We start from the raw sequence: 25,261 nt of genomic DNA on the forward strand, positions 1-25,261 counted from the left end.
GTTCTCGCCCATGTACACATAACAATTACCGTTGCGTTCTGAGTAACATGCGGCCTCACCATAACAGCGAATAAAGCAACGGGATTAGCGGAGGTTAATTGAAATGTTCCCATCTTCAATGGGGCGAACTCAGCGCGAGCAGCGAAATAGAGTTGGATACTAGGAGAGTGAAAAGTAGAACCTACCTTCTTACGACTTTCAAAATGTGTGCCAAAATGTGTGTCGTAAGAAACTCTCTTTAAATTATGGTCTTTATCGAGACCAGGGTTTTTTACAGAGCTTATTCCTTTCTTTTCGAAAGACTCATGACTTGTCAGTACGAGTATACGCAACCAATATTCTACCCTACATTCTAGCAGCCAGTCCAAACGGAAGAACGTTGAAAGGATAGTTCATAAAGATAACTAAATGACCTGATCTAGCTTGAGATGTAGCAGCACTTATCAGTTACATTGTGTTACCGGCGATTCTCATCAAACGAAGAGGCTACTTCTTTAAATAAATGTCACTAACTCGATCAAATTGTGAACCGTTTTGTCTAATTGCAAAAATATTCATAAATATAAACTCCCTAGAAAACACACCCCAGTACCCACATCCCTTACCATGAGGAGCTGATAATCGTACAAAAAAAGAGATCAATTAGTTAAAGGTTTGAAAGTGAGGTGCTGAAAACCAGTCGTAAAATTGGCTTGAGAATGTCGCGAATGCGTATGCAATGGCATAATTTCTCAAAGGAAATACTTTAATGAGAAGTAGTGAATGTGGTGTGGAATAATAAATTATGCACATATGTATGTACATATGTATGTAAATTGAAATTAACGAGAATATTTTCAATATTTCATGAGTGGAATAAAGTGAACATAATTCTGTGTGGGCTTGAGAGAAGTGAGAGAGTGATTTAAAGAAGGCAAGTCAAACTCCGCTAGCTACGATAAATGGAGGCAAGTAAGCGCAATCTTATAGAGCTAGAACCAAGCGAAGGTACAAGAGTATACACTTATACATGAGTACAAGCTAAAGCGGATAATTAAGCAATTTGCATGAGACTGAAGAGTACAGACAAAGACACATGTATGTAATATGTATCCACATACATAATTCTTATGTCTATCGAAGCGCACGTCAATGACAATAAAGCCAACCGACTGGAAGAACATAAACACGTCGCAAACTTTGGACTGCGCAGTTGAACCAACCTTTGTTCGCTCGAGCCAGAACAGCTGGAGTTCCACTACACACAGCATATGTATCGATGTACATATAAGACGTACGTATGTATGTATGTATGTATGTATATATGTATGCATGGGCGCAATTAGTAAAAACTGATTATGTGCTTCAACGTTTACAGATATGCGCTGGCGGGTAATGGCACAAAAAACAAGAAACATTCGAACTGTATGGCGACACATCATACCCTCAATCGCTTGGCATTTCTGTTGTCGAAGCGCGTCTGATGTTCTCTTCGGATGGCTGCCTCGGCTACCGAAAGTCAGTCAAGCGGAGCTTTCTTATGCATGTGTACATATTATTTATGCAACTTAATGTCTCAAGTTTGCGCCACACAGAGGTAATAGGACTACTGTCAGTCTTGTGTTTTCATTGAAGATTTAACCGCTTTCGAAAACCTGAGCAGTGCTCAAGAGCATGGCACACCTGGAGGGAATAACGCACAACTCTCCGGGGGAGAGGGCCTAAATGAGACATTTTTTAAAAAACGAAAAAGTTTGAATTCTTAGGAGTAAATTCTTCATTATTAGATTTTGTGAACTACTTAACGAGAATTTTTTGAAAGTATTTCCACAATTAATTATTCCCTTTTATTTATTTACTACCGAACCTCCTTCATTTAATCGGCTCTTTTCTTTTTATTATTCAATTACTTTTGCACTGGCATTGAGCACTTCCTTTAATGTTTTTGCTTGTGTATGTGTATGTACTTTCGAAAATGTGTTCAATTTCATTTTTGCTTTCTGTTTTCATTTTATCACTGTTTATTAAGCAACGAGTTGAACAATTTGACTTCGCGGTATAAAATGTGGAACTGGCAGCGGCCAAATCCACTGTGGGCAGTACTCAAATACGGATGAGCGTAAAGCGTGATTGGCACAACAAAATTAATCAAAATTATTTTTTCAATAAACCTTATTATTATTAGTGCTTGAAATCATCAGAATGTTATGCCAAAGTAGGCAAAGAATGGAATGGCCAACACAATCGTTTCAGCCGTCGAAAAAAATATCAGAAAAAAGCATTTTATTCGCATACATGCGAAAGTTCTAGTTTATAATCTGCATTGTGGCATATAAAACTGCCGGTGATGAGGAAAAAATACAGTAATGAGCAAAGCGATTAACGCGTAATCAACAGCAACCACAAAGCTGACATAATGGCCCACCAACGGCCACGCACTCCGATGTGTCATCGTTCATATGCGAAAGTTTCTTGCAAATATACATACAATTTAATCAGAAAAATTTGAGATAAGAGAGAGAAGGTGAGTGTCAAAGTGTTACATTGCACCTGTCAGTTTACTCCTCACGTAACCACTTTTTAAATTAAACTGGCTTGCAGCGTCTTCGGAAGTTCTGCGCGGTGCAGTTAGCACAGGAAAGAGTTGGCAATATACTTATTTATAATCACTATTTGAAGAACACCGTAGAATGACATGCTAGTCCGCTTGCACCCCAATGACTGATAGACGACATAGACACTTAACACGCTTACTCTCCCTCACGCAAGAAAGCGTTTTCTACTAAGTTTTCCTACTACTGACCGTTACTACCAAATATAAACGATTGAACGTGTTCAGCTGACATACACCCACACATACGCACATACGAGCTGGTTCATACATTTTAAATTTCGGTAAGAATATTTATTGTACTAAGTGTGAAGTATTGCACAACTGTCATTGCTGGCACTTTACTGTTTCTGATTGCGCTGTTGTTGTTATTGTTCTTTTTTCCTTTGTTTTTTGCCAGTTTTCGCTTTTGTTTTGCAGTTTCAACCATTTGTTTCACGTACGCTTTAGTTGCCATGTTGTTGTGTGTTCATTTTCACAGTCATCGTTTGTTGTTGTTGTTTTGTTTGTGTACGCTAGGCTTACAATGGAATAGCGTAACTTTGGTAATTACATTTTTAATACTTTGTATATTTAATTGGCTAACGCTGCGCGCCGCTGTTGCTATTGTTGTGCCTGCCGCCTTGACTCATGAATTCGTGTATTTTCGCATGAAAATCCCTGAGTCTGCGGAAAATGTAGAAAATGCAATTCAAAGCATTCCACAAGCACCTATAACCATTTGCCTCCCCCCCCCACTTCGACGATCCACATGTCTCATACACATACTAAGTAGCGCCCCCACCGCTCGCCCCTCTCGCCAGTTGCAGCATTGGCGCTGTGTTGTCGTCGTCGTTGCAGCGTCTGCTGGTACTAGTTTAATCCCTTTCAGATTCTCGTGTAAAATATGGAGATCGGTTGCCAGTCAGCGCCGACATGCTGCTGGCTTTAGTGTGGTTGTTGTTTTAATAGCAACCGTAAGGTAGAATAGTGAGCGCAGTAAAACACTTTGCTTTCATTGGGTTACTTGATGTGCATGGTGTTGTTATTGTTTTTGTGGAATTTTCGCAAACATTTGCACACTTTGTTGTCAATTTAAAATGGCTTAAATTTGATGAGCGTAGGCCCCGTCAGCCCCGTTAGCCGCCGGCTCAACGCTCACTGCTTGCTATCTACTGATCACAGCGGCGTGTGTGGCGAGCAATGGCAGTTAAAGCAGCTTAAAATGTAATTTACTGCCAGATAAAACAGCAATGAGCCAATACACTCACACTTCTCTCTATATATGTATACATGTATGTATGTATGAATATAAATGAAAATAGATAACGAAAAAGAGCAGATTGAAATTGCAAAATATATATTCAAAATTTACTTTTTAATGCAGACAAATGACCAGCGACTGGCTGGATACGGCCACAATCACGTTATTTTCACAAGCGTTAAAATTGCATAAAACGCGATGGTTTCATAATCATGGCGAAAATAAAAGAATATTAAGTATATGAAAGCACTAAATTAAAGAAAATTTTGCGCTAAAAGCTTTTCGCTTTCAATTAATAATCAAAATCAGCTAAGCAAACAACTCAATCGAATGGCACTCCACGGCGTATACGCAACGCAGGACACACTTTTCACGCGCCTCTTTCAATTTGATTAATATTTTACGTTCTATTTACATGGCATATTCAAATATTCATGCAGCTGACTTTATTCTCGTTTCTCTATTTATATGTGTGTGTGTGTATTTTCATATAAAAATAAAACAATTAAAACACATTTACTTCATTGAATAGAATCGAATCGAAAACATTTGCTTCATTAGCAATTGTTAAGCAGCGATGCACACACACACACATACACAATTACATATTTATAGAAAACAGTAGACATTTACACTTAAAAGTGAATTAATTCGAAATGCAGTAATTGCCTCAAGGACTCTTGCCACACAACAGCAAAGCGATAAACACCAAAAACATTTTATGGATCTCCAAATTGGCAGCAACACAACAGCCACCAACACACTGCCATAAAACAATTGAAATTTAGCGCTGCATAGGAGAAAACTTTCGTACAACAACGTTGAATAGGAACACTTTAATTCCATTATGTTGGATTTCCACGCAGGGCATCAGTTACCGTGTGCCAGCAGCGCCACCGCCCACACTCTACCGACACACATATACATGCATACATGCTTATGTGATATGAGCATAATTTTATTTTTCGCCGCTTTTTTTCAAGCACACCAACACATGCATATTTCATGTTCATGCTAACGAGGAGCAAAAGTTTTGATTACTACTAACGCCCACACACACACACACACGGTGTACGTTTGTGTGCGCGTAAGTTCAGGGAAGCACATTATGCTATGGCAAGCGTGCTGCTCCGTCCTGGTTCATGCTCGTCGCTGGCAAAATTGTTTTAAATTCTTTCAGGGCGAATAAAACTGGGATATGAAGCGCCGAGCAGACTTCGCTGCGGAAATAAATCAAAAATTGCGCTTTATGCAACGCAGTTACGTCAATTAAAAACATTGTTGCCATCAATTAAACTATTTGCAGACGGGGGTGCAATAGTTGAGCAACTTAGTTGCGCTGATAGCTTTACTAATAGAGAAAGAGGAGCGTTGGGGCGATTGCATTCGATGTTCGCAGTACCAGCGTTAAAAAGAAAGTAATTGAATTCCGTAGAGAAAAATTAATATTACACCAAACATATTAAGCGGAATTCATTTCAAGATACAGGCTTTGTCCAATCGTTACAATTCTTTAAAAACTTTCAAAATAGGCTTCTTCTGCGTCGATGCAGCGCTGACAGCGCGATTTCCAAGCATTGAAGGCGTCACGGAAGGCATTCTCCGGAATAGCCTTGAGAGCCGAGCTGCATGTTGCTTGGATCCCCTCTGTCGTCTCAAAATGTTGGCCTTTCATCGACCTTTTCGGGCAAGAAAACAAACAAAAGTCCTGGGGGTCAATCGTCTGCGAAGTTTTGTTGGACCCGATTGACCCTTCGTTTCGGTCTCCTGAGGACTTCCATGTAAAACTTGAGGTTGACGGTTTGTCAAGGAGGAACAAATTCATGATGGACGATGCCTTTGATGTCAAAAAAGGCAATGAGCATCGTTTTCACTTTGGATTTGCTCATTCTTCCGGTCTTCATCAGCAACCTCTTCCCGGCCCTCCAAAAAAGCCTGGTGCCACCGAAACACACCACTTTTTGCTAAAACGACATCTGGGTAAGCCTACTTGATAATATCAAACGACTCTATCGCAGATTTACCGAGTTTCAAACAAAATTTAATCACGTACCTCTGCTCTAATAAGCGCTGCATTCTCGGCTTGCACCTCTCACAAAAACACGTCACGCGAAAATGTTTGTCCTGACTCTCCAGGTGCTCGGAGACATCTGACCAGCCGCTCGTTCGTTAGCAAGGAACGCCCTCTACCGAAGCCAGTCGGTGCGCGCACGCTCCGAAGTATAGTCGCGACGGAAAAAAAATCATTCCTATTACTTTCAGGACAAACCTTGTAAAACAGTTTTCGATACAAGAATATAATTTTGATCGTTCAGTAATTGACAAAGGAATAGCTTCTTGGGAGGAAGGAATTTCATATCGAGATATCAAAAACTAAGGGACTAGTTAACTGAATAGACAAACAGAAGGACAGAGAAGCGGACAATGAGACGGACTAGGCTAAATCGACGCAGCTTTGTGGAAAACTTCATATACCCTGAACAGATATAAAAATCAAAACTTAAAATTCATTAAACAAAACTTTCATTTCGTCTCCTCCTTATATTATACCTCTAATATATAATATGACACTATTAAATAACTGAAATCAAAAAGTGGCCGCACTTGAGAGCGAACTACGATACCTGACAGCGATTTTTACAATTGGTATAATTCCATCGATTGCGAACATGCGAGAATCCATAGAAAGGTGCGTGTGTGAGTCGTGAAAAGTGAAAACAACAACAAAAACAACAAGTGGGTAAGTAGCACAACACATATACAATGAATCAATAATCGTATGCAAATTCGTAAACTTGACGAAACAATAAACAGAAAAATCGAACGACGAAATCGCAGCCCACAGCCGCACAGTCATACAACACCCATACATACATGCATACATATATGCATGTGTACATATGCTTTGAGCCATTTCGGTTCGTGGGTTGCTGTGTCGGATTCGCCATCAGCACTTTGACGCCAACGAATCGCTCGTCCCCCACTCGACACTGGAACGAAGCGCGTCGCCCAAAGTTAAGTGGCGCCATCAGTTTGGCCATTCCGTTAATAATGAACAACGGTTATTGCAGGCGGCGAACAAATAGGCAAACCAAACCAAACCAAACGAACTAATCAACTAACAGTGATGGTGCTGCCAAACGAAATGAGTAAGAAAAAATATGTTTCACTAGTAAATGTAAATTTCAATTATAAACTTACTTTCTTATTACGGAAGTTCCATTTGCGAGTTCAGAATAATCACTTTAATTGTTCCACAGGGCGACCGGCAGCCAACTAATATTATTTCAACAAACTGGCAACATTGGCGCAAAGCTCGGCACAAATACGCTATCGAATGGAGTAGACGCTAAAAGGACGAGGAATTGTTCGGAGGCCTAATGCGCCTAAGCGGATTATTTCATTCTTTATGGAGCGCCTCATCAAAGTGCGGAAGCCCAGTGCCTACTTAAAGCGTCCAAAAAATCAACCCCCCCCACCATACTCAAAAGACTTGCCTCTGCATAGACGTACGAGTCAGTGAAAGCACGCTTATGTGTGTGTGTGTGTGTGTTAGCTAGAAAATTATTAGATAACTTTGCGTAACTACCATAGATGGAGCCACATACACACGTGCAGATTCACAGTCACGCCTACATTCACACACACACATACAGACATACTTTAAAATTTACACAAATTTTCGGCAACAAAAGTTTGCCTTTCTTTGCGGCTCGAACGCCAAAGTCGCTACACAAAAACTTATGTAATTTCCGTTTCTGGCAGCGGACACAGCAAGGGCAGCCGATCGGGCGGATGTCAAGTAACTGCCTGCGGCTAACTGGCAAATGCGCACAGTCTGAACTTCCCAATTGTCTGTTTCAGCAACGCCCTCCATTTTCGCACTCAACGGCCAGAGAAACACGGAGGTTTTCAGAAGCAGTTAGGCTTGTTCGCACTGGTATGCAACCTGTTTGCTTGAAGTCTTACTGGAAGGGCTCTCAAGATCCGCAGGAGCTTTGGCAGTTTCAGAAAATCATATAAATACTGCAGTACTAAATACAGTACTTCTAGATCGGACGTCATCGTTCCATCGAATGCGATATTCGCCGTAGCCAACGCGCAAAGGACCATAAATCTTTTGCAGAACCTTTCACAAACACTTAAATCTTGACGCCATAAAAGTCAAAAGATTGGAGCTTGAAATAAAGTTTACACCTCTCCAGCTGCACCAAAGTCAGTTTTATTTTTCCCTTGCTTCTGAAAAATCTACATTTAAACTTGAGAAATGTGAAATTTATGAATGTGTCAATTGGAATTGCCGCAAATTTGTGCTTCGCCGTTTAACCCGCAGCAAATGCCCGCATTTTGCATAAAAGATTGCGGCATTTCGGCAGTGTAAAACTTTTAGGAAAACATATTTTGTTCGAATGTTACAGTCGCAGCGTGGAATTCGGTCATTCCGGCGTAATGGCTGCACGCCAGCAACACGCAGGCGGTGGCATGCCGCGGACCACAGCGAAGACGAAATTGAAACTGAAACTGCAACCGAAAGCGACACCGAAAAAGGCGACAACGGCAAATAGAAAATTGCATAATTGAAGAATTCGTTATGCGCGGCGAAATTTATCCCTCCCGTCTGTGATGCGCACAGTAACAGTTACAGCTGGTCCCGTAAGGACTGTTGGTGGTTGCCGTTGTACGTTGCCGCAACATAGAGAAGTTGACATTTTCACAACAATTTTCCTTACTTTTTATTGCGTGTTTCAGCTGCGGAAGGGGCGCGTAGGTCGTCGCTACGAAAGCGCGATTGCGAGCATTTTGTGGAACGAGAGGTGACGAAAACAGCATGAAATGACGTGACAGCAGCAATTGTGAAGGCGATAATGGAATACAAAATGTGAGCCAACGGATTGTTGTTGCTACTGTTGTTTGGCAATTTTTCTTTAGAACCAAGTTTGGTTTTCCATTGTTTTAAGTGTGTGTGTTTTTTGCACTGATTTCAATACTAGCCACCTTTAGGTGTATTTTTTCCTCGGAAAAAAGAAAAACGCGGGCGATTTTTTATTTACGCTTTGTGTTTTCAAATGCCACCGTTCCCACACCATGCTATTGGTGCTGTTGGTATTTTGCCCTATTTCATTGAAATATTTATTAAAAGGAAAGGAAGTGCGAGCGGCTTGCATGTTGCTGGAATGAGGAAGGTAATTGTATAAGTTTCCGCAATTGAGAAATTGTAAAAACCAAAGGCATTTGCCAACAGCCCGAAAACGCCGAAGAATAAAATGGAAACCCAATGAAATAAGTGTGCGGAATGCGCGAAAGCAGCACACGAAAAATGCAAAAGATACTAATTTAATAGAAAATGTTTGCAGATATTGCTTTTCGTGGTGCGCAACGCGTGGAAATCGATCAGCGGTGATTCATATGAGCAAATTTCGAAGCCAAAAGGGGCAGCGCACAGTATACACTATGTACGTCTGCGCCGTTGTAAACTATCTGTATAAAAAAAGAGCGGCAAACACTTTGAGAGCAGCAAACCCGAAGCCGCCAGATTAGGCAGTGGGCGCTCGCTTGGCGGGCGGTTCAACAAACTTTACAGTTATAAATAATTGCCGCCTCAACAGATGCACCCTAATGGCAATACGTAATGGCAAATGAAAATAGGGAAAAATTACAAAAGTCATGCTAAAGTTAAGTGTTGCACAGTTGTTGTTGTTGTGGCAAACGAGGAAAATGAGCAGAAAACAAGAGCGCTTTAAAAATTGAATACACACATAAGTACGTCCCCAAGCCTATTGCTCGACCGCCTGATGGCAAACAAAACAGAAACAGAAAAGAAAACAAATCAGAAGCGAGACAGCCCAAACCAGCAACCAACCAACAAACAAATAAGCAACCAACGGCAAAAAGTCAAGTGCTCTTTTACTTTTTCGTATCGCTGTTTTTAATTCCTTCACCTTGCTTTTTTTGGGAAATCAAAAGACAACAAAAACGCCACCGCGCTGCAGTTCCGCTTTCCACATCGCCCGAAGCGTCGGCGGCGTCAACAGAAAGCCGCTGTTATCACACTTTGTCTATACTTAAGCATAAGGTAAGCGGCAATTCCAGTGCTTACTTGAAAATCCACAGACATACATACATAGGTGTCTATATTTTTTGTGAGGTTAAGGTGAACTTTTCTAATCGACCGAAGCTTTAAATCTTCTTTACTGGCGTAGACACCACTTACGTGATTATAGCCGAGTTAACAACAGCGCGCCAGTCGTTTCTTCTTTTCGCTACGTGGCGCCAATTGAAGATTCCAAGCGAAGCTAGATCTTTTTCCACCTGGTCTTCCTCTTCCTCTGCTTCTTCCGGCGGGTACTGCGTCGAATACTTTCAGAGCTGGAGTGTTTTAGTCCATTCGGACAACATGGTCTAGCCAGCGTAGCCGCTATCTTTTAATTCGCTGAACAATGTCGATATTGTCGTAAATCTCAAACAGCTCATTGTTCCATCGAATGCTTCTGCACCATAAGCAGGACGGGAATAATGATTGACTTATAGAGTTTGGTTTTTGTTCGTCGAGAGAGGACTTTACTTCTCAATTGCCTACAAACATCGTAGCAAACTTAATATACCCTGTTCAGGGTATAAAAATTATTATATATATATATGTATATTACATAAAAATGATAATTTTGATTTGGAAACCTTATCATAAACTATGATGGCCATTTGTACCGTTCCCCCGACAGTCATAATCGGAACGGACTCGGATTTTTATCCGGCCAAGGACTGTCAAACTGGCAGCAATCCTACAAATTACCTCAGCAATGTTTTCTGCCCCTACAACAACATCAACATAACATTTGATTTGACCTACACAGATGCTAACAAATACAACAGTTACCAGGTGTCAATTCCCACAACAGCCGGTCCCCCGATGCCGGAATAGACCCGGATTTTAGTCGGTCAAGGACTGTTATTTCGACGGTCTAATATTGTTTCGGTGCTTTGATAAGTAAAAAGGCCATTGATACTTATTTGAAGTCTCTAGTATCAGCCAAAATTCTCAGCAGGCTCATTTTTAATTTAATGATTAACGTAGAAATCAATATGCTGCAGCAACTTTATCAATTTACTTTTAGGTTAATCAAGCTTAAGCTAGAATGCAGAAAGCGCTTCACGAATTTCAAAAAGTTAGGGCTGACAAGAGTATTTTAAACAATTTGTTGACAATTTATGAAGTTTAATTTCCAAGACGAGGCACCGAAACATGCTTAAATGATACATACCAACACATAAGCACAAACGTACCTGTGAGTCGGCTTACGAGTCTTCATTGCGAAAAACAACTTTTGTTGATGCAATTGTATTTACTCACAGACACACATACATAGATTTAGGCTTCATGGGTGTGAGAATATAAAATTACTTGATGGAATTTAGAATAGTTTGTGGAGGCTCTGCATAAATTAAATAACCGAAAGTGAAAAACGCCATTGTGGACCCAAAGTGTTGCCTAAGTACATATGTGTACAAGTACATACACAAATGCAGCGGCGTGCTTACAGAAGTACATATGTGTGTGTATGTATGTATGACCTTATATCACCAAATTTTAGCTTAAAAGTGGAGACCTCACACACACGTGCATTTGCGCTCATATATACATACGTATATACACACATATGTATGCACATATTTTATTTAGGTAATTTCTACTTCTTGTGGCGTTGCGCCAGTCAAGCCGTAGTTAAATATTGAAACGGTATAAATTATGTGCGCACATCCAATACGTGTATATACCATATGTACATACATATGTATGTAAGTACAAAAGTATTGTGTGATAATTATTTGTGACAATGCTTATGATTAGAAAACATATTAGAAGAAATAAAGCAATCTAATTTTGCCTTCGTTATTTCTTTTTCAGGATATACATATGTATGTATGTATATGTATTGTCGATATGTCATGGCAATTAAAATGTTAATTAGGAACACTTTACAACTTTTTTTGGCAAAGTTGTTGTTTATCACAATTTGTCGATTTCGCAGTTCTTCCAGCTATTTATGTGCATTTCGGAATGCTGTGCTTGTTTATATGTATGTATGTAGTAGCATTAATTTGTCTTTGTCAGCCGTCCGTCGGCGAAACTTTTCCATTCACACAAACTTAACCCTTTCACGACCGTTTTCGATTTTCCGCATTTTTTTCGCAAATGAAATTTAAAATTTACTAAATTAGAGAAAAGTTCCTTTCATTTGTGCTGCAACATCCATGTTCGCATCCATTTACTTTTTGTACGGAATAGTTTGCCAAACAGGCGAGTAATGGCCATTACGATGGAAGCATGCCAATGTGAAGGTTCGGCTGGCTGCCCGCCACTGCGGCTCCTGCATGGACGTCGTCAACGTCCCATACTAACACTATTATGCACTGGTCCAACATGCACAACAAACACAACAGCAAAGCACTCAAGGTCGTCAGACAAGTTCGCTGTGCACGCAGAGAAATGAACGGATGGAAGCCGTGAATGAGGGAAAGAATGAATGAGCGAATAAAAAGGCATAAAGCAACAGCCGCCACAATCACACCACTACCCTCAGCTATGTATGGTACTACATACACATACATACATATATGTATGTACGAATATACTATATATATATATATATACTATATATATACTCTGTGCTATCGCCACCCTTCTATCAAAGTCGGGTTTTCATCCGGCCTCTTTGGGCGAGCTACGAGTTCTTAGTATTCGCCATTGCATCACTGCAACTCTGCACATGCAATTTAGAGGGCTTACAGATGCGAGAACATATGTACGTATGTACATAAACTCAAAACAAAAAAAAAACAAAAAACAACATAAACGTTAAGAATAAAAGAATTTTATAAAATAAAAGCAGAACATGTGCACATATCACAGGGATTATATTCCACTAAGGCGAATTTTTCTAGTTATGGGAGCGAAATTTCATTTCTGAAATGTAAGGGTGTGTATTTGGAGAGAGCACAACGCATCTGGAGAGTCAACTTGCATTCACAACTCAGCTGGTTACTGCTCCAGGACGATTACCCAAACGTTAGCTGCCTTAGAGCCTACATATTTAGTAGCTCCTCCAACGCTATTCCTCTATTTCGATTTTCCTGTCTACTGCACTCACATAAATAAGCGGAAATTAAATGGTTTGCAAATTGGCTGCTTGTAGGTGTATTTCCATTACTAGTGTATTGTGTTGTATCTTCACCTTTCCCTTTTACATTATTTGCGTTTCCTTGCGAAGTTCCGCATATTATGTCTGCGAATTTGTTAATTCTGCAGAACTCTTTTCTCACTTCTGGCACATTTTTCAATTCGCACTTCGTTTAGAGTTTTTTCGTTCTTCTTGCAGTAATTATAGTATACTTGTTTTATTGCTGGATATTAAGTAAACACCCGAGTGTGCCTACGCAAACGTTTCTACATTGTATGTACTCGTATCAACTCATGAGCATAAGTCCGCCATTTGTTATTGTTATTGCTTCCGCAATTTCGTTAAAATTTCACCTTAACTCATTATGATGTCATTCTCGAACACGTTTACGCTTTCGAGTTCCAAACTTTTTGTCTAGGTATGACCATAAAGTCCTAGTTTGCAGCTGCACCTACTTAGGGGACTCCCACCTTGTTAGAACGTATCGTAAAATCATAAAATTATGAAGTTTTACACATGCTCAATAAATTTTTTGTTGGATTACATACGAAAATGAATTCACGCCTTTACAATTCTCAACCCTATGTTTTCGGATCGTTATAATTTATAACATTATGACTATATGAATCTCCTAAATAACATCTGTATCGTAAAGGAAGCAAACTAATGCGGATATACAAATGTCTCCAGTGGACAAAGCAACTGGAAGAGGCGAAAGGATTTTTAAATGAGAGAACAAACAGCTTACAAGACAAACAGAAAGCAAAGCGGAAAGCATACAGAAACGAAGCTAGACAAAGGAAAGTAAGCCAAACAAAAGTGACCCAGAGAATTGAGTGGATAAAAAAGTAATTACAACATGTCCGAAAGCATTACAAACGATGACGATAATTGCTCAGCCTTTCATAGCCGCATAGAATTTAAAAGTGAAGGGAGAATAAAAATACAACATTTTTCCGCTCACAAACTAAAATCTACTTAAAATCGTAATTTTTAATTTACAGTTATTTATTATAACTTTTTTCAGACGCTTTTAGCCTTCTAGTGGCTAGCTTATGCATACATAACTCTTTAACGGTCTCTCTGGGCAACGCAATGCCGCCTACTTTTTGGACAACCAAAAACAATAAGAGGCTATAAGGGAGTTCATATCAAAATAACAAAATGTGTATATTTAAGGGCTGACGTAGCGGAATCGTTTGGCAAGGGAAATAAACCAAGTTTGGATGCTCACGCCTTTTGTGGTATCATTTAATTTTTTTCATTTTACTCCTGGACACGGAAGCAGCAAACAGATGAAATACCAGTTAGCCAAGTCTTCCACTGGAACAGCCTTCAGCTTGTGCAGTAACCAATCCTGTCATTACCACATGAAGTTGGAGCAGCCAAACGCAGACTACAGCTGTGACTGTGGTGCAAAGGGATGGCCGGCGGCGAGCGTGGGCCGTGGGCAACCTTAAGCCGTACAAGCGAAGATAGCCGCATGGAAGTGTTATATAAACGGGCTAAAGTGCTTACGAGGACACTGCCCCACTAGAGGCTGCCACCGCAACAACAGCTGCAGCCGAACTGCGGTCACCAAGAGGTCACCAAGAGGGAGATGCTAAGGCGCTGGTTGTTGGTAAATGATGAAGGCTCGCTGGTGCGACCAGTCTGACATTTGTCAGGCATGACTGACTGGGATAAGAACGCTCTGCTTAAGGGTATTATATGTAATTGCTTGCCAGCAACTTTAGTTGTACAAATTGGTGTGACGGTTATCCTGTCAAGGGTATCAAACGGTTTTCAGGCGGCAGCAATAAACCAGAACAGAAAAAAAACAAAAAGAGGTAAAACAACAAGCAAACACTTGTCATAAAGTATAAGTTGAATGAGTTAATTTGATTTGTATAGAATAGAGCAATAAAAGTGACAATATGGAATCAAATTATTGGTTAAATCAGCAATTTTAGAACACGATATCGATGTGGAGTTTAACTGTGCTATACAGATTTTAGCCGTACAGACTAATAACTAAATGAGACTCCCACGCATGGTGTTTAAAGCAATTACACCACCCTCTCCGCATATATTTCATATTCCAAAACATTACTTCTCCACAAAGACCATTTTTTATTTGGACTTTCTTTTTTCGCTCTCTTCCCATTCTTTATATTATCGAAATTAGAATTTAAAATTTTATTGCTGGCGATAGTTAAGATAAGAGCACTCTAACTTGAGGGCTATAAATTTCCCCTTGTATGTGTGGAAGAGTGTACTGAGTGCGTTCATATGTATCGTATTATGGCTGTTGAAATATCGTTTATTGGTCGTAAGTGTCAAATGTCTTTCTAAAGTTCAATTAAACTGTCATGACTAACATACAATAAACAAATATATACCAATGATAATTACCTTATAAACATCACCGTATGTGCCAGAACCGATCTTTTGTATGAGCTCGTATTCATCCTGTGGATTGCGTCGTGATATATCTGAACTAAGCAGATTAGCAGCATTATGGTGGGCGTGTGCCATATTGTTGCTTTTGAGTATAATCACGTATCTGTCTTAAAAGCTCGAAAGCCGAGGAGCAGTCTGACCACTCAATATAATTTATTTATATTATTTTTTTTTTTTTTTGTAATATCATTAAATTGACCTAGACGTATTATTAAATATCTTTAATTTATTTTATTGTACTTTATGATTTTTTAGGTAAATTAAAGATATTTCACTAAATTTTTACAAATATTGTCACTTGAAACTTGCGGTTACCCAAGTGATAGTTCAGCACTGTGAGGAAATGAATATCAAAAATAAATTATAGTCACTGTCTGAAATATTCTATAGCAAAAACAATATTCTCTAATAAACTAAAATAGCAAGTAAGCGCCATTTCAACACTTTTTGAATACGATTGTTTAATTAGGAAACGAACAACTTATGTGTAGCGGCTGCTACTTGTGTAGCCACCACCTGCTCGTCACTCGTCGCAGATCACCATATCGTCACAGCGTCAAATATTTGCACAACACAAAATAACTCTTAATCAGCCTTTAGTATTGGTTTGGTACGACTAGATCTACTGTGCAAATAACTTTGTGAATATGGTGTTTTTTTTGCAAATTACACTACACTTCTGCTAATATCTTTTCACATATCCGACGCTCCTATCATTTGGAAGAGCTTGCGTAATTGCTCCCGAGTGAGAATCTTTCACACATTTAGGATTATTTGGACGCACTAAATCCTCAGAGGAACTGTAAAATGTAAAATAGTATTGCATACGTAATACGTGTCAAATATTAAAATAACAACACGACTTTGACAACTTCGCAGAGTTGGATTTCCACGTTTAGCTTCGCGCACCACTAACCACACGAAGCTCCGCTTTATAAGGAGTTAACGCAGTAGCAATGGTGCGAGTTAGAGGCAGAGAAACAAAGAAAGTGAAGGACGGAAACCATACACTACACACGTATACAACTTTAATAATTTTACACATTTAGGTTTTAAAAACGTTTTAACGAATGGAAGAAACACCATTTGTATTCCGAACATCCCACACTTTGGGAGTATAAACATTTTTTTTTTTTTTCAATTTGTTATTTGCTAAAAAACAATACAAATTTTAAACAGAAAATTTCACGATTTTATTATTGGAAATTCACTTCGCACAAGAAACTAAGCAAGAAAACATGGAAATTATAATACTGGCAGAACTACGGAATTGCAAGACTTCGAGGCAGCACCCGCTGTCTGAATAGGCAGACAATAGCGGAGAAGATGGTTGAAAAAACAGGGCGATGTCGCAGGCACCACTGCTGCTGCTACTGCTGCCACACAGTCATTTTAATTTTTTGTATTTTATCTCCAATACATTTTACACTTTCTTTACATTTGTACAACACTTTTTCACTAACACACTAGTAAAATGATTTTTCTGTATTTCTAACTTTTTACTTGTTATGTTTATAAATTAATTGGAAATTGAACATTTTTCACTCGATACGCGACGCAGCATACTTGACGACCACGAAAACAGCGAAACGAATTATTAACAAATGAGACGATGGATATCGCTCTGCTGCTACCTTGCCTTCGCTGTCGACGTTTTAGTGCTGCGCTGTCAGTGTCTCGTATTTGACAGCAAATTGGGTTTCTAACTTCATATTTATTTAGGCTTGCATGGAAACGTCTTTTTTTTTATCAATTAGCATGGTCAATTGCAAAATGAAAATAATATATTTATGTAATTTTGAAATGAAAGGATAGTAAATATATGTATTATTCCTTTGAAATATTTATAATTGATGAAAATATTCAATGTATTACTTGACATTTTCTGAAACTCCACATATAGAAATTTTGGAAGCAACTAAAGCGACATCTACCGGTCAAGTTTCGTGTTTTGTTTTTTAAATTTGTTGTACAGGGTGTTATAAAATATTAACAATTATTTATTTATTTTTATTGCCATAAAACAGAAACTCAAGTAGCCGAAGACTTGACTTTTCCGAAAGACTTAAATACATTACATATTATTAATAAACAAAAGACGTTGTTTTGCAGTTTCGCTTAAAAATCCACCAGTTTTTATTTTTTCCTGATACATATTCGCTTTAATAATTACGTTATTTGAACATTCATTTGTGTTTTCGTACTGTGATCGTTTAGTTTGTAATGTGTACAGTTTTCGTGATTTAAGTTTTTTTAATTACAGATTTAAAAACTTTAAAATTACAAAAAAAGCTCTTAAAAAATTATTTACTTAAACTATATAGTGAATATTGCACGTTTAAAATAAACAAGTATTAAAATTATAAACTTTTTTTTAACTTTACAAATTTCCCATTTTTATGGTTTACAAAATTTAAAAAATTAACGGGGAATTTTTATTATTTGTTAAAAACTGTAACTTTTGATAGAGACTTAGTTAATATATTGCAATTGCAATAACATAATGACTATAACTTAAAACAAAATCTTACCATGAAAAAATATACAAATAAGTGAAAATTTTCTTTACCACAAAGTAAGTGAGAATAAATTCACAGAGAAGTAAAAAATATAACAAAAAATAGTTAGCATGCAATTTCCGACGTAATTAAGATTTTAGCATCTAAATTTTTTGCAATGATCAATTATGTAGTTTGTCGTGTGCGAGTATTTGAAATTTTCTTTAAAAAAAAACTAGAAGTATTACATGAAATAACAGCAAAATAAAACGTTAAATGTTTGTAACCGCTCGACCTGTCCCCCGGAACCTTTGTGGATAAGTTCGAATGTGTTCCTTTCTTTCTGCGGTGCTGGTACGGTGTGCTGCGCCGAGGCTATTGTGACGGATCATAGATGGTTGTGGATGTTTGTGCATTATATACGCTTTCATAATTTTCTTATACTGCGATCCGCAGCGGCAGAATTAAGTTTCGATCTGTATTAATAGTCAGAAAAAAACAAATTAGTATATTATCTACAAAACTCTTTATGTTTAATGCGTTTTATAGCAGGAAACAGAATAGAATTGAATGCCGCAGCGGCTAAAAACGTTTAGATATTTAATACTTAAGAATTTGCATATTCGAATGAAAGTGTTAAATGGTTTGAAAGAGCAAAACGCATTAGAATCCGTTTCCGGTTCAACAAAGAAAATAACACAAGGACATGAACTCACAGAAAAGTTTTTGTACAGTATACTAATAAATTTCTTGTTTGAGATTTACATCACAATTTCAAATTGAAATTTAGTTTAGAAATTAATTTCAAATTTACCAAGCGTTTTAGTAGCAAGCGGAAATGGCGGGTACAATTAAGGCACAAACCATGCTTTAAAGCTGGACTATTAGCACAACTTCGACTAGTTAGCACTTGAAAAACAAGCAAAAAAATTTCAAGGCAGCATCCAAAGATTGGTATTAGCTTAAGAGCAAAAACATCCAAGTATTTAAGCGTTCATTTTCGGCGTTATTTGTCAAACAACTCAAGATTTTAAGTAAAATATTTCAAAAAAACGAGTCGAACTTTTCGAACTCGGTGAACACATGCAATTGGCTTACCTATGAAACAAGGCGCCGAATTACGCAGTACCTTATTGACTTTTATGGACTTCTGAGTATTGAATACAGCTTGAGCTTTAAATATTATGGCTTCGGCGGAAAATTTTTACGATTTTGAGTTCAAAACTCATGAAAATATGTATGTATGTATAGCATATTGCAACTTGAGCTTGCACGAAAAGCTCGTGTATAAAGCTGACGACAGTGAAATTGTTTTCAAACTTGTGTTTATAGAATGGTTAGTTAAGCGTGGATGCTGGCGTTTTTAGAGCTATTTCATTAGAAGTCATCGTCCTGTGTTAATAGAGTGCATGGGTTAAGTGCGGATTGGCATTATTTTGGGTTGTGTAAACAGTTAGATGACAAGCGTATGTATAGCAGATGTTATATACCATGAAGATACATACATACATATATGTATATGGAAACCATTTACAACTTAAGATTTTGAAAGCAAGTTTTATATGTATGAGCATGCGGCCAACAGTTCTTGACCTTTTGTGAGTGATACGTCTTAAAAATTAGAATCAGTGTGACAATAAATAAATGACAAAATATAGTCGGTTGAAGGCAAAATTATAAGTTACACAACTAATTTTGATTTAAAAACTTCAAAATGTTTTGATACAAAGAAATTCTTAAATTTTTCGTTTAAGTGAAGTGAATAATGACTTCCTATGAACATTTTCAAAATAACAATATTTAAAAAAGCGGTTGAAGCGTAAAAGTTAATTGGTTTTCAATGCGAAAGCGTTGCGGGTTGAAAGTTTAGAAACAATTTCGTAAAAGCCGTAAAAAGCTCAAAACTCAACTTCTCTAGCTTAAGATATTTGTCTTTGTTGTGAGATTTTTTAAAATTATGAATTTTGAAAGAAAATGTTTTCTCCAGTATTTCGCATAAATTAAAAACATATCAATCAATGTATGTATATTTCAATGAAAAATTCAAAGTTTTTATGACAATAAAACTTATGAGCGCTAGAAATTCAAATATAAAGTTGACTAGAGTATATCTTGTTCTGTGAGTACCGGAAATGAGGTCCTGTGTTGGTGTTTGACGTATTTTATTTAGAAGTACAACAAAATTAAAAATTTTCCATACAGGGTGAGGAGAGAAGAGAGAAAATTAAGAAAATTAAAATTAGTAAAACTATGCTTCCCACACACGATCACCACAATCTGTTTTGGCAGCCAATTCTGCACGCCAAAAAACAGATTATCAATTTGTTCAACATTTATAATTTGTTACTCACAATTCCATTGAAAGCACTGTAGGATTCGGACACGCCTGTGGTGCGCGTATGTGGCATTGTTTGTGGCAGATCAAATTGCAGTCACGACATTCGTAGCCCTGCTTGCCCGGTCGTCGCGGGATGGACTTCATGCAGACTTGGCATTGCAAGCCGCCACTGTGGATGCAACAAGCAATTTTATAGAAAATTTATCAGAAAGCCAAACGAAAGTTTCGTCGCCGCTTACCCGCTCAAATGTTTGGCGATAAAGGTGTGGTCATTGTAAATGTGCAGTTTTGTGCCTTTGCGACGCCACCTGGGCCGTTGTGCGATTGCCAGCGGCACAATGAAATGCCTAAGAAAAAATGTACGCATTAGCACTTAAGACATACGAGTAAGTATAATAAACGAGTGCTCGACAATTGACTCACCGCTTCACGCCATTCTCGATCGTCTCCAGCACCAGCGTGGATGCTTCATGTACGTACGTTTTGTTGCTGGCTGACGAGAAACCTGAGATTGCGGACGATTCTGAAATTGAAGATTGCCTTGAGTGATCAAGTCGTGACGAACCAGCGCGTAAGCCTGAGTATTTTCGTTGTTTTGTGTAGTTTGTATAGATTCATTTTTTTTACGAAAATAAAATTAAGAAAAGCGTGCAGTTTCGAAGTACCGAAACGAATTTATAAGTTTAGTTTCAATTGTTACACATCATTTACGATAAAATACATTTCACCAAAGATATTTTCAGGGTGTTTCCATTTTTTTGCAGCAAAAATATTGTTAAGTAACACAAGTAGTGGTAGTAATATACAGCGGTGGGTGAAGGAGTTCGATTATCAATTATCCAAAAGTGAACAGATTTCCCATTTTGATTTTTTTCGTTTTTTTTTATTTGTATTAAAACAAAATCGGCCAAAATCATAAGATGGAAACATATGAAATTAAAAGAGAGTAAAATTAAATTAATAACATATGTAGTATATGGATTGAATATGCACATTTCAATGCATTAAGAGTATTTTAAAATTAATCAAATCAAGCGGTAAATTAAATGTTAAAAATTTTGACGCGAACCCAAATTAAAGGAGGCGGAAGGAAATAATGAGTTAAAGTGTTTTGTTAGTACGAAATTGATATGCACGTGTGTGTATATATGTTTGCGTGAGTATATCATGAGTATATGCATATATTAGTATTACACATGTACATAAATATGTTTTAATATTGATTAAGGGGGCATACATACATACAATTCATATTTTCGGCGTTGAAGTAGCATAGTTTTCGTGGTAGAGTAGGTTAGATTAGGGATTGTGTTTGGAAAAGAAAGATAAATACATACAATACAGTAGAAAGTGTTAGGTTAGAGATAAAGAAACAGAGATAGACAAAACAAAAAGGACTACTTAGTACAGTTATATGTGGATTTAGCTACACAAAAAACTATAAAAACAGCAATAAGAAATAATACGCAAAAATAAGATTTAATTAGTAATAATCAGTGCATTTTTGAAATTGAAATCCGCAATTTGGAAAACTTGTTTAAAATTTGGGTTAAGCAATTAAAAATAATAAGTTATAAAATAAAATAAAAAAAATAATAAAGTATTTTATTGTTATAAAGATGTCTACAAAATATTTTTAACTATTTATAAAGCAGTTCCTGTCAAACGTAAAGAAAAAAAATAGTTCTTTTCTTTTTTAAAATAGAATAAAGGAAAGCATAGTAAATCCAATAACGGCGCTTAAACTAGCGACAATTTTTCCACACATAAATAGTTAAGAAGCATATTATGAAAGAGAGCGAGTGAAAATTACGTCCACACAAGTGTTAGATCAAGTACCAAGTGGTTGGTTGGAGAGGTGGGTGAATGGTAATTACCAAGTGAATTGCTTTTAGACAATACAGCACGATCGACAGATAATGAACGTGAATCACCGTTAAGTGTTCCTGTTGGGGTGGTACCGTTATTATTGTGGGACGGCGTCAAAGCGCCACGATCAGCCGAATGGGTGCGTGTTTTGGATCGACTTAAACGTTTTTTTAATGTTCCAAAGAAATTTCGTTTCTTACTCCGTCCTCTCTCGTCCAGCTCAGCGCTGCTTAATGGTGTGCTAGTCGCAGCACCATTGCGGGGCAAACTATTGCTTTGATAGCCATAATTCTGTGAACCGTTTGTAGTCGAGTTGCCATTGTATGGTGAGTAGCCATTGTGTGCCTGTGGTGAGGAAGCGGCATTCGGTTGACCAAACTGTGCAATGAAATGAAAAACTTTAATTAATTTACAACGACAAAAATATCCGCTCTATGAGCCTGAAGCTTTGTGTATTTTAAGGTATGCTGAGGACTATTGACTCAAGCTTATTTTGATTCAAGTTATAATCACTGAGTGCTAAGCCTGACATACTTAAAAAACACAAAGCTGTTTATTTTTAGTGAATTCAGTTTTAATTGAAAATCATTCCAACAAAATATTAAAGTATTTTTAGCAAAATTGCAACATTCGCAGCGTGCTTTCGAATAAGAGAACAATTTTGGCATACTCACCTCGGCGCTGGACGCAACCAAAGCGCTGCTGTTACCTGATGCCACACCCGATTCATCTAGAGACACATCGTTTGGTGGACATGAGTCTGTGGGGCTGGCGGTTATGTCCGTCGCCACCGAAATTTCCTGTTGTATTTGCTCGATATCCGCTGTCGTATTGGCGGTGGGCAACGATTCGCTCGTATTGTCGTTTAATGGGGATTCTAAAATTTGTGTCACAGCACCGTCGACTTCTTCCTGTGGTGACTCTTTCACTTCGATTCTGCCGTCCTTGTTCACTTCAACCTATTTCCGTTGCAGACGAAATTTCGGTTGGAAGTGATTTCGCAGGTTAATTTTAGTTAGAAAGCGCATTGAATCATTAGAGTTACAAGCAATTGAAGAAAGCGAGCCAAAACGAAGAAAAAATACGTAAACATAAGTTTCTTATCTACTTTTTAAGGTTATGTACTCAACTATACCAAAAACTAAATAAATAACTTATGCACAAAATGAGTGCAACTCAAAAAGAAATTTTTAGTTTTTTATATAAAAAAGTTGTATAAATAATGTTAAAAATAAATGAAAGAGGTTTAATTAACAAAACGTGAATCGGTATGCAGATGCTGAGAAACTTAAATACAAATTTACCTTAAATGCATTTGAATTGTTTTGGTTCTACATTTGTTTTGACGTTGCGTGATGGTGCAATATGAACGAATCAGGAAATAATTTTATTTTTCAAAAGCGTTTCGTAATGTGACGGTGAGAGAGCGGGAGTGAGCAACATGAAAAACAAAAACCAAATTTAGCATCGAAATTATTCGAAATTAAATAAAACATTAAATCCACTGCTTGGGCGGAGATTTGAGACTTCAATTTTTAATAAACGGTTCAATATGAATCTCCGCCTGAAATATGTATAAAGCACACCATTTCTCCATAGGCAGCTAAAGGCTTAAATGAGATTTCGAAAAATCGTGAAAGTCTGGAACTCACCCTTTGGACGCTATGTATAATTAGTGTGCTCTTGCTGGGTTGTCCGGTTGTGGAGAGTGCGCCATCCTGTAAGGCGCGTACAGCCGCATCAGCCAAACCGGCGCCGTTCTTCATGTGCTCGTTAATGACTGGCGTGCTGATCTTCAAGGCCTCCTTCAATTTGTACGGTTTGGGTCCAGCGGGTATTTCGGCACCTTCAATGAACACAAAGTCCACAGTGATGGTGCCACTCACCGGATTCGTCTCATACGGACGCGGCTGCAGTGTCAGCACTTGTGTAGATGCAGGCCCGACGGCCAACTCATCAATGCCCACCAAACCCAAACCGAGGAATTTGGCCGTTTCGACGCCATTAGCAGGCCGATCATATACTTCGAATAAAATCTCCGCTGATTGTGGAGACAATTCACTAAAAAGAAAACAAAAGAAAAATCAAACAATCGAGCTAAGCAAATGAAGCGTAAGCACTTACAATAGGAAATGCTCATCCCAATAAGGCGTGGCACCCTGCCGAGCGCCGGTTTGATTCTTTTGTGCAGGTTCGTCCATTTCCACCACAACGTAGGGGTCCTTGGCTTCGGCCAGCCCTTCACCTTTCACAATTTTTACCAGCAAACGACGACCAGAGATCATAGGCTGCAGACCTGACAAATTAGAGCCCTCCAAGTTTTGCTATAAAGGGTGTTAAGTTTGTTTTTTTTTGTGAAGTATGAAAGAGAAATGAAACGAGAAAAATTGTTGAGTAAAATGAGCGGACAATTTTTGGCAATGTAAAGCATGTTTTCCAGTTTACGAAGGCAATGAAATTTGCCTTTTATTTGATAACTAGTATTTCTACATAAGTACATATATGTATATTTTTCGGTACAATATGAGAGTTTCTTTACAAATTTATGTTTTGTCTTTTGGAAATTGTAACAATTCAGTTGCGAAATCATGTTCAATAATTATAATAATATTGATAAGCCCTCTGAAATGAGAGAAAGCAAAAACAAAAATGAACTTAACTTTTGAAAATGAATTTCAAAAAGTGATTTTGACTTTTAACTGTTGTTAATTGTTATATAATGTTTGTTACGTTTAAGTAAACAAAAGGCAAATTTCATCGGCAACAATGTTGAGGCTGAAACAATTTTTCATTTTCAAACATGCAATGCGCGGAAGTGGGTAGAACAATGAGAAGAATAACAGTGTTTATTTTGTGACACGGCATTTTTACAAACTCTGGGGCGATCGAGACGAATGCCAAATATATACTTGGCATGTGTATGTTTGTATGTATGTAGAGTGATGTACCTCTGTAATCACATACCAGCTTAGTATGCAAAATCTGTACGAGTTGTCACTGCCAATCGTTTAATGATTCGGAAAGTGTTTTATAAAAACATAAACAATTAAACAATGAAATTAACGAAAAAAAAGGAAACCCCGTATACGGATTTGATATTTATGA

General features: G+C 37.8%; 2 protein-coding genes across 29 annotated transcripts in view; both read right to left on the bottom strand.

Moving 5' to 3' along the window:
- Nucleotides 1-17,077, bottom strand: part of LOC126757344 (mitogen-activated protein kinase kinase kinase kinase 5) — an 84,839-nt gene extending 67,762 nt beyond the window's left edge. For 2 of the 11 annotated variants that reach the window (XM_050471169.1, XM_050471160.1), the window contains exons 1-2: nt 16,706-17,077; nt 15,404-16,251 (exon numbers count right to left, since the gene is read on the bottom strand). In XM_050471169.1, the coding sequence (XP_050327126.1) occupies nt 15,404-15,526 (123 nt within the window). In that variant the 5' untranslated portion in view covers nt 15,527-16,251; nt 16,706-17,077. Of the gene's footprint in view, nt 1-15,403; nt 16,252-16,640; nt 16,660-16,705 lie in introns of those variants that run through there. The other 9 variants (XM_050471171.1, XM_050471170.1, XM_050471167.1 and 6 more) reach the window with 8 other exon arrangements.
- Nucleotides 17,078-17,552: 475 nt separating this feature from the next.
- The window catches only part of LOC126757159 (uncharacterized), a 28,547-nt gene continuing 20,838 nt past the window's right edge, over nt 17,553-25,261 (bottom strand). For 6 of the 18 annotated variants that reach the window (XM_050470832.1, XM_050470830.1, XM_050470831.1 and 3 more), the window contains 9 exons: nt 24,281-24,480; nt 23,809-24,217; nt 23,461-23,487; nt 22,831-23,115; nt 22,165-22,534; nt 20,711-20,864; nt 20,527-20,634; nt 20,301-20,456; nt 17,553-18,425 (listed from right to left, as the gene is read on the bottom strand). In XM_050470832.1, the coding sequence (XP_050326789.1) occupies nt 18,377-18,425; nt 20,301-20,456; nt 20,527-20,634; nt 20,711-20,864; nt 22,165-22,534; nt 22,831-23,115; nt 23,461-23,487; nt 23,809-24,217; nt 24,281-24,480 (1,758 nt within the window). In that variant the 3' untranslated portion in view covers nt 17,553-18,376. Of the gene's footprint in view, nt 18,426-19,047; nt 20,090-20,296; nt 20,457-20,526; nt 20,635-20,710; nt 20,865-22,164; nt 22,535-22,830; nt 23,116-23,460; nt 23,488-23,808; nt 24,218-24,280; nt 24,481-25,261 lie in introns of those variants that run through there. The other 12 variants (XR_007666700.1, XR_007666699.1, XM_050470825.1 and 9 more) reach the window with 10 other exon arrangements.

Source organism: Bactrocera neohumeralis, chromosome 4 (genome assembly GCF_024586455.1).
Source record: "Bactrocera neohumeralis isolate Rockhampton chromosome 4, APGP_CSIRO_Bneo_wtdbg2-racon-allhic-juicebox.fasta_v2, whole genome shotgun sequence".
In the NCBI taxonomy this organism is placed as follows: domain Eukaryota; kingdom Metazoa; phylum Arthropoda; class Insecta; order Diptera; family Tephritidae; genus Bactrocera; species Bactrocera neohumeralis.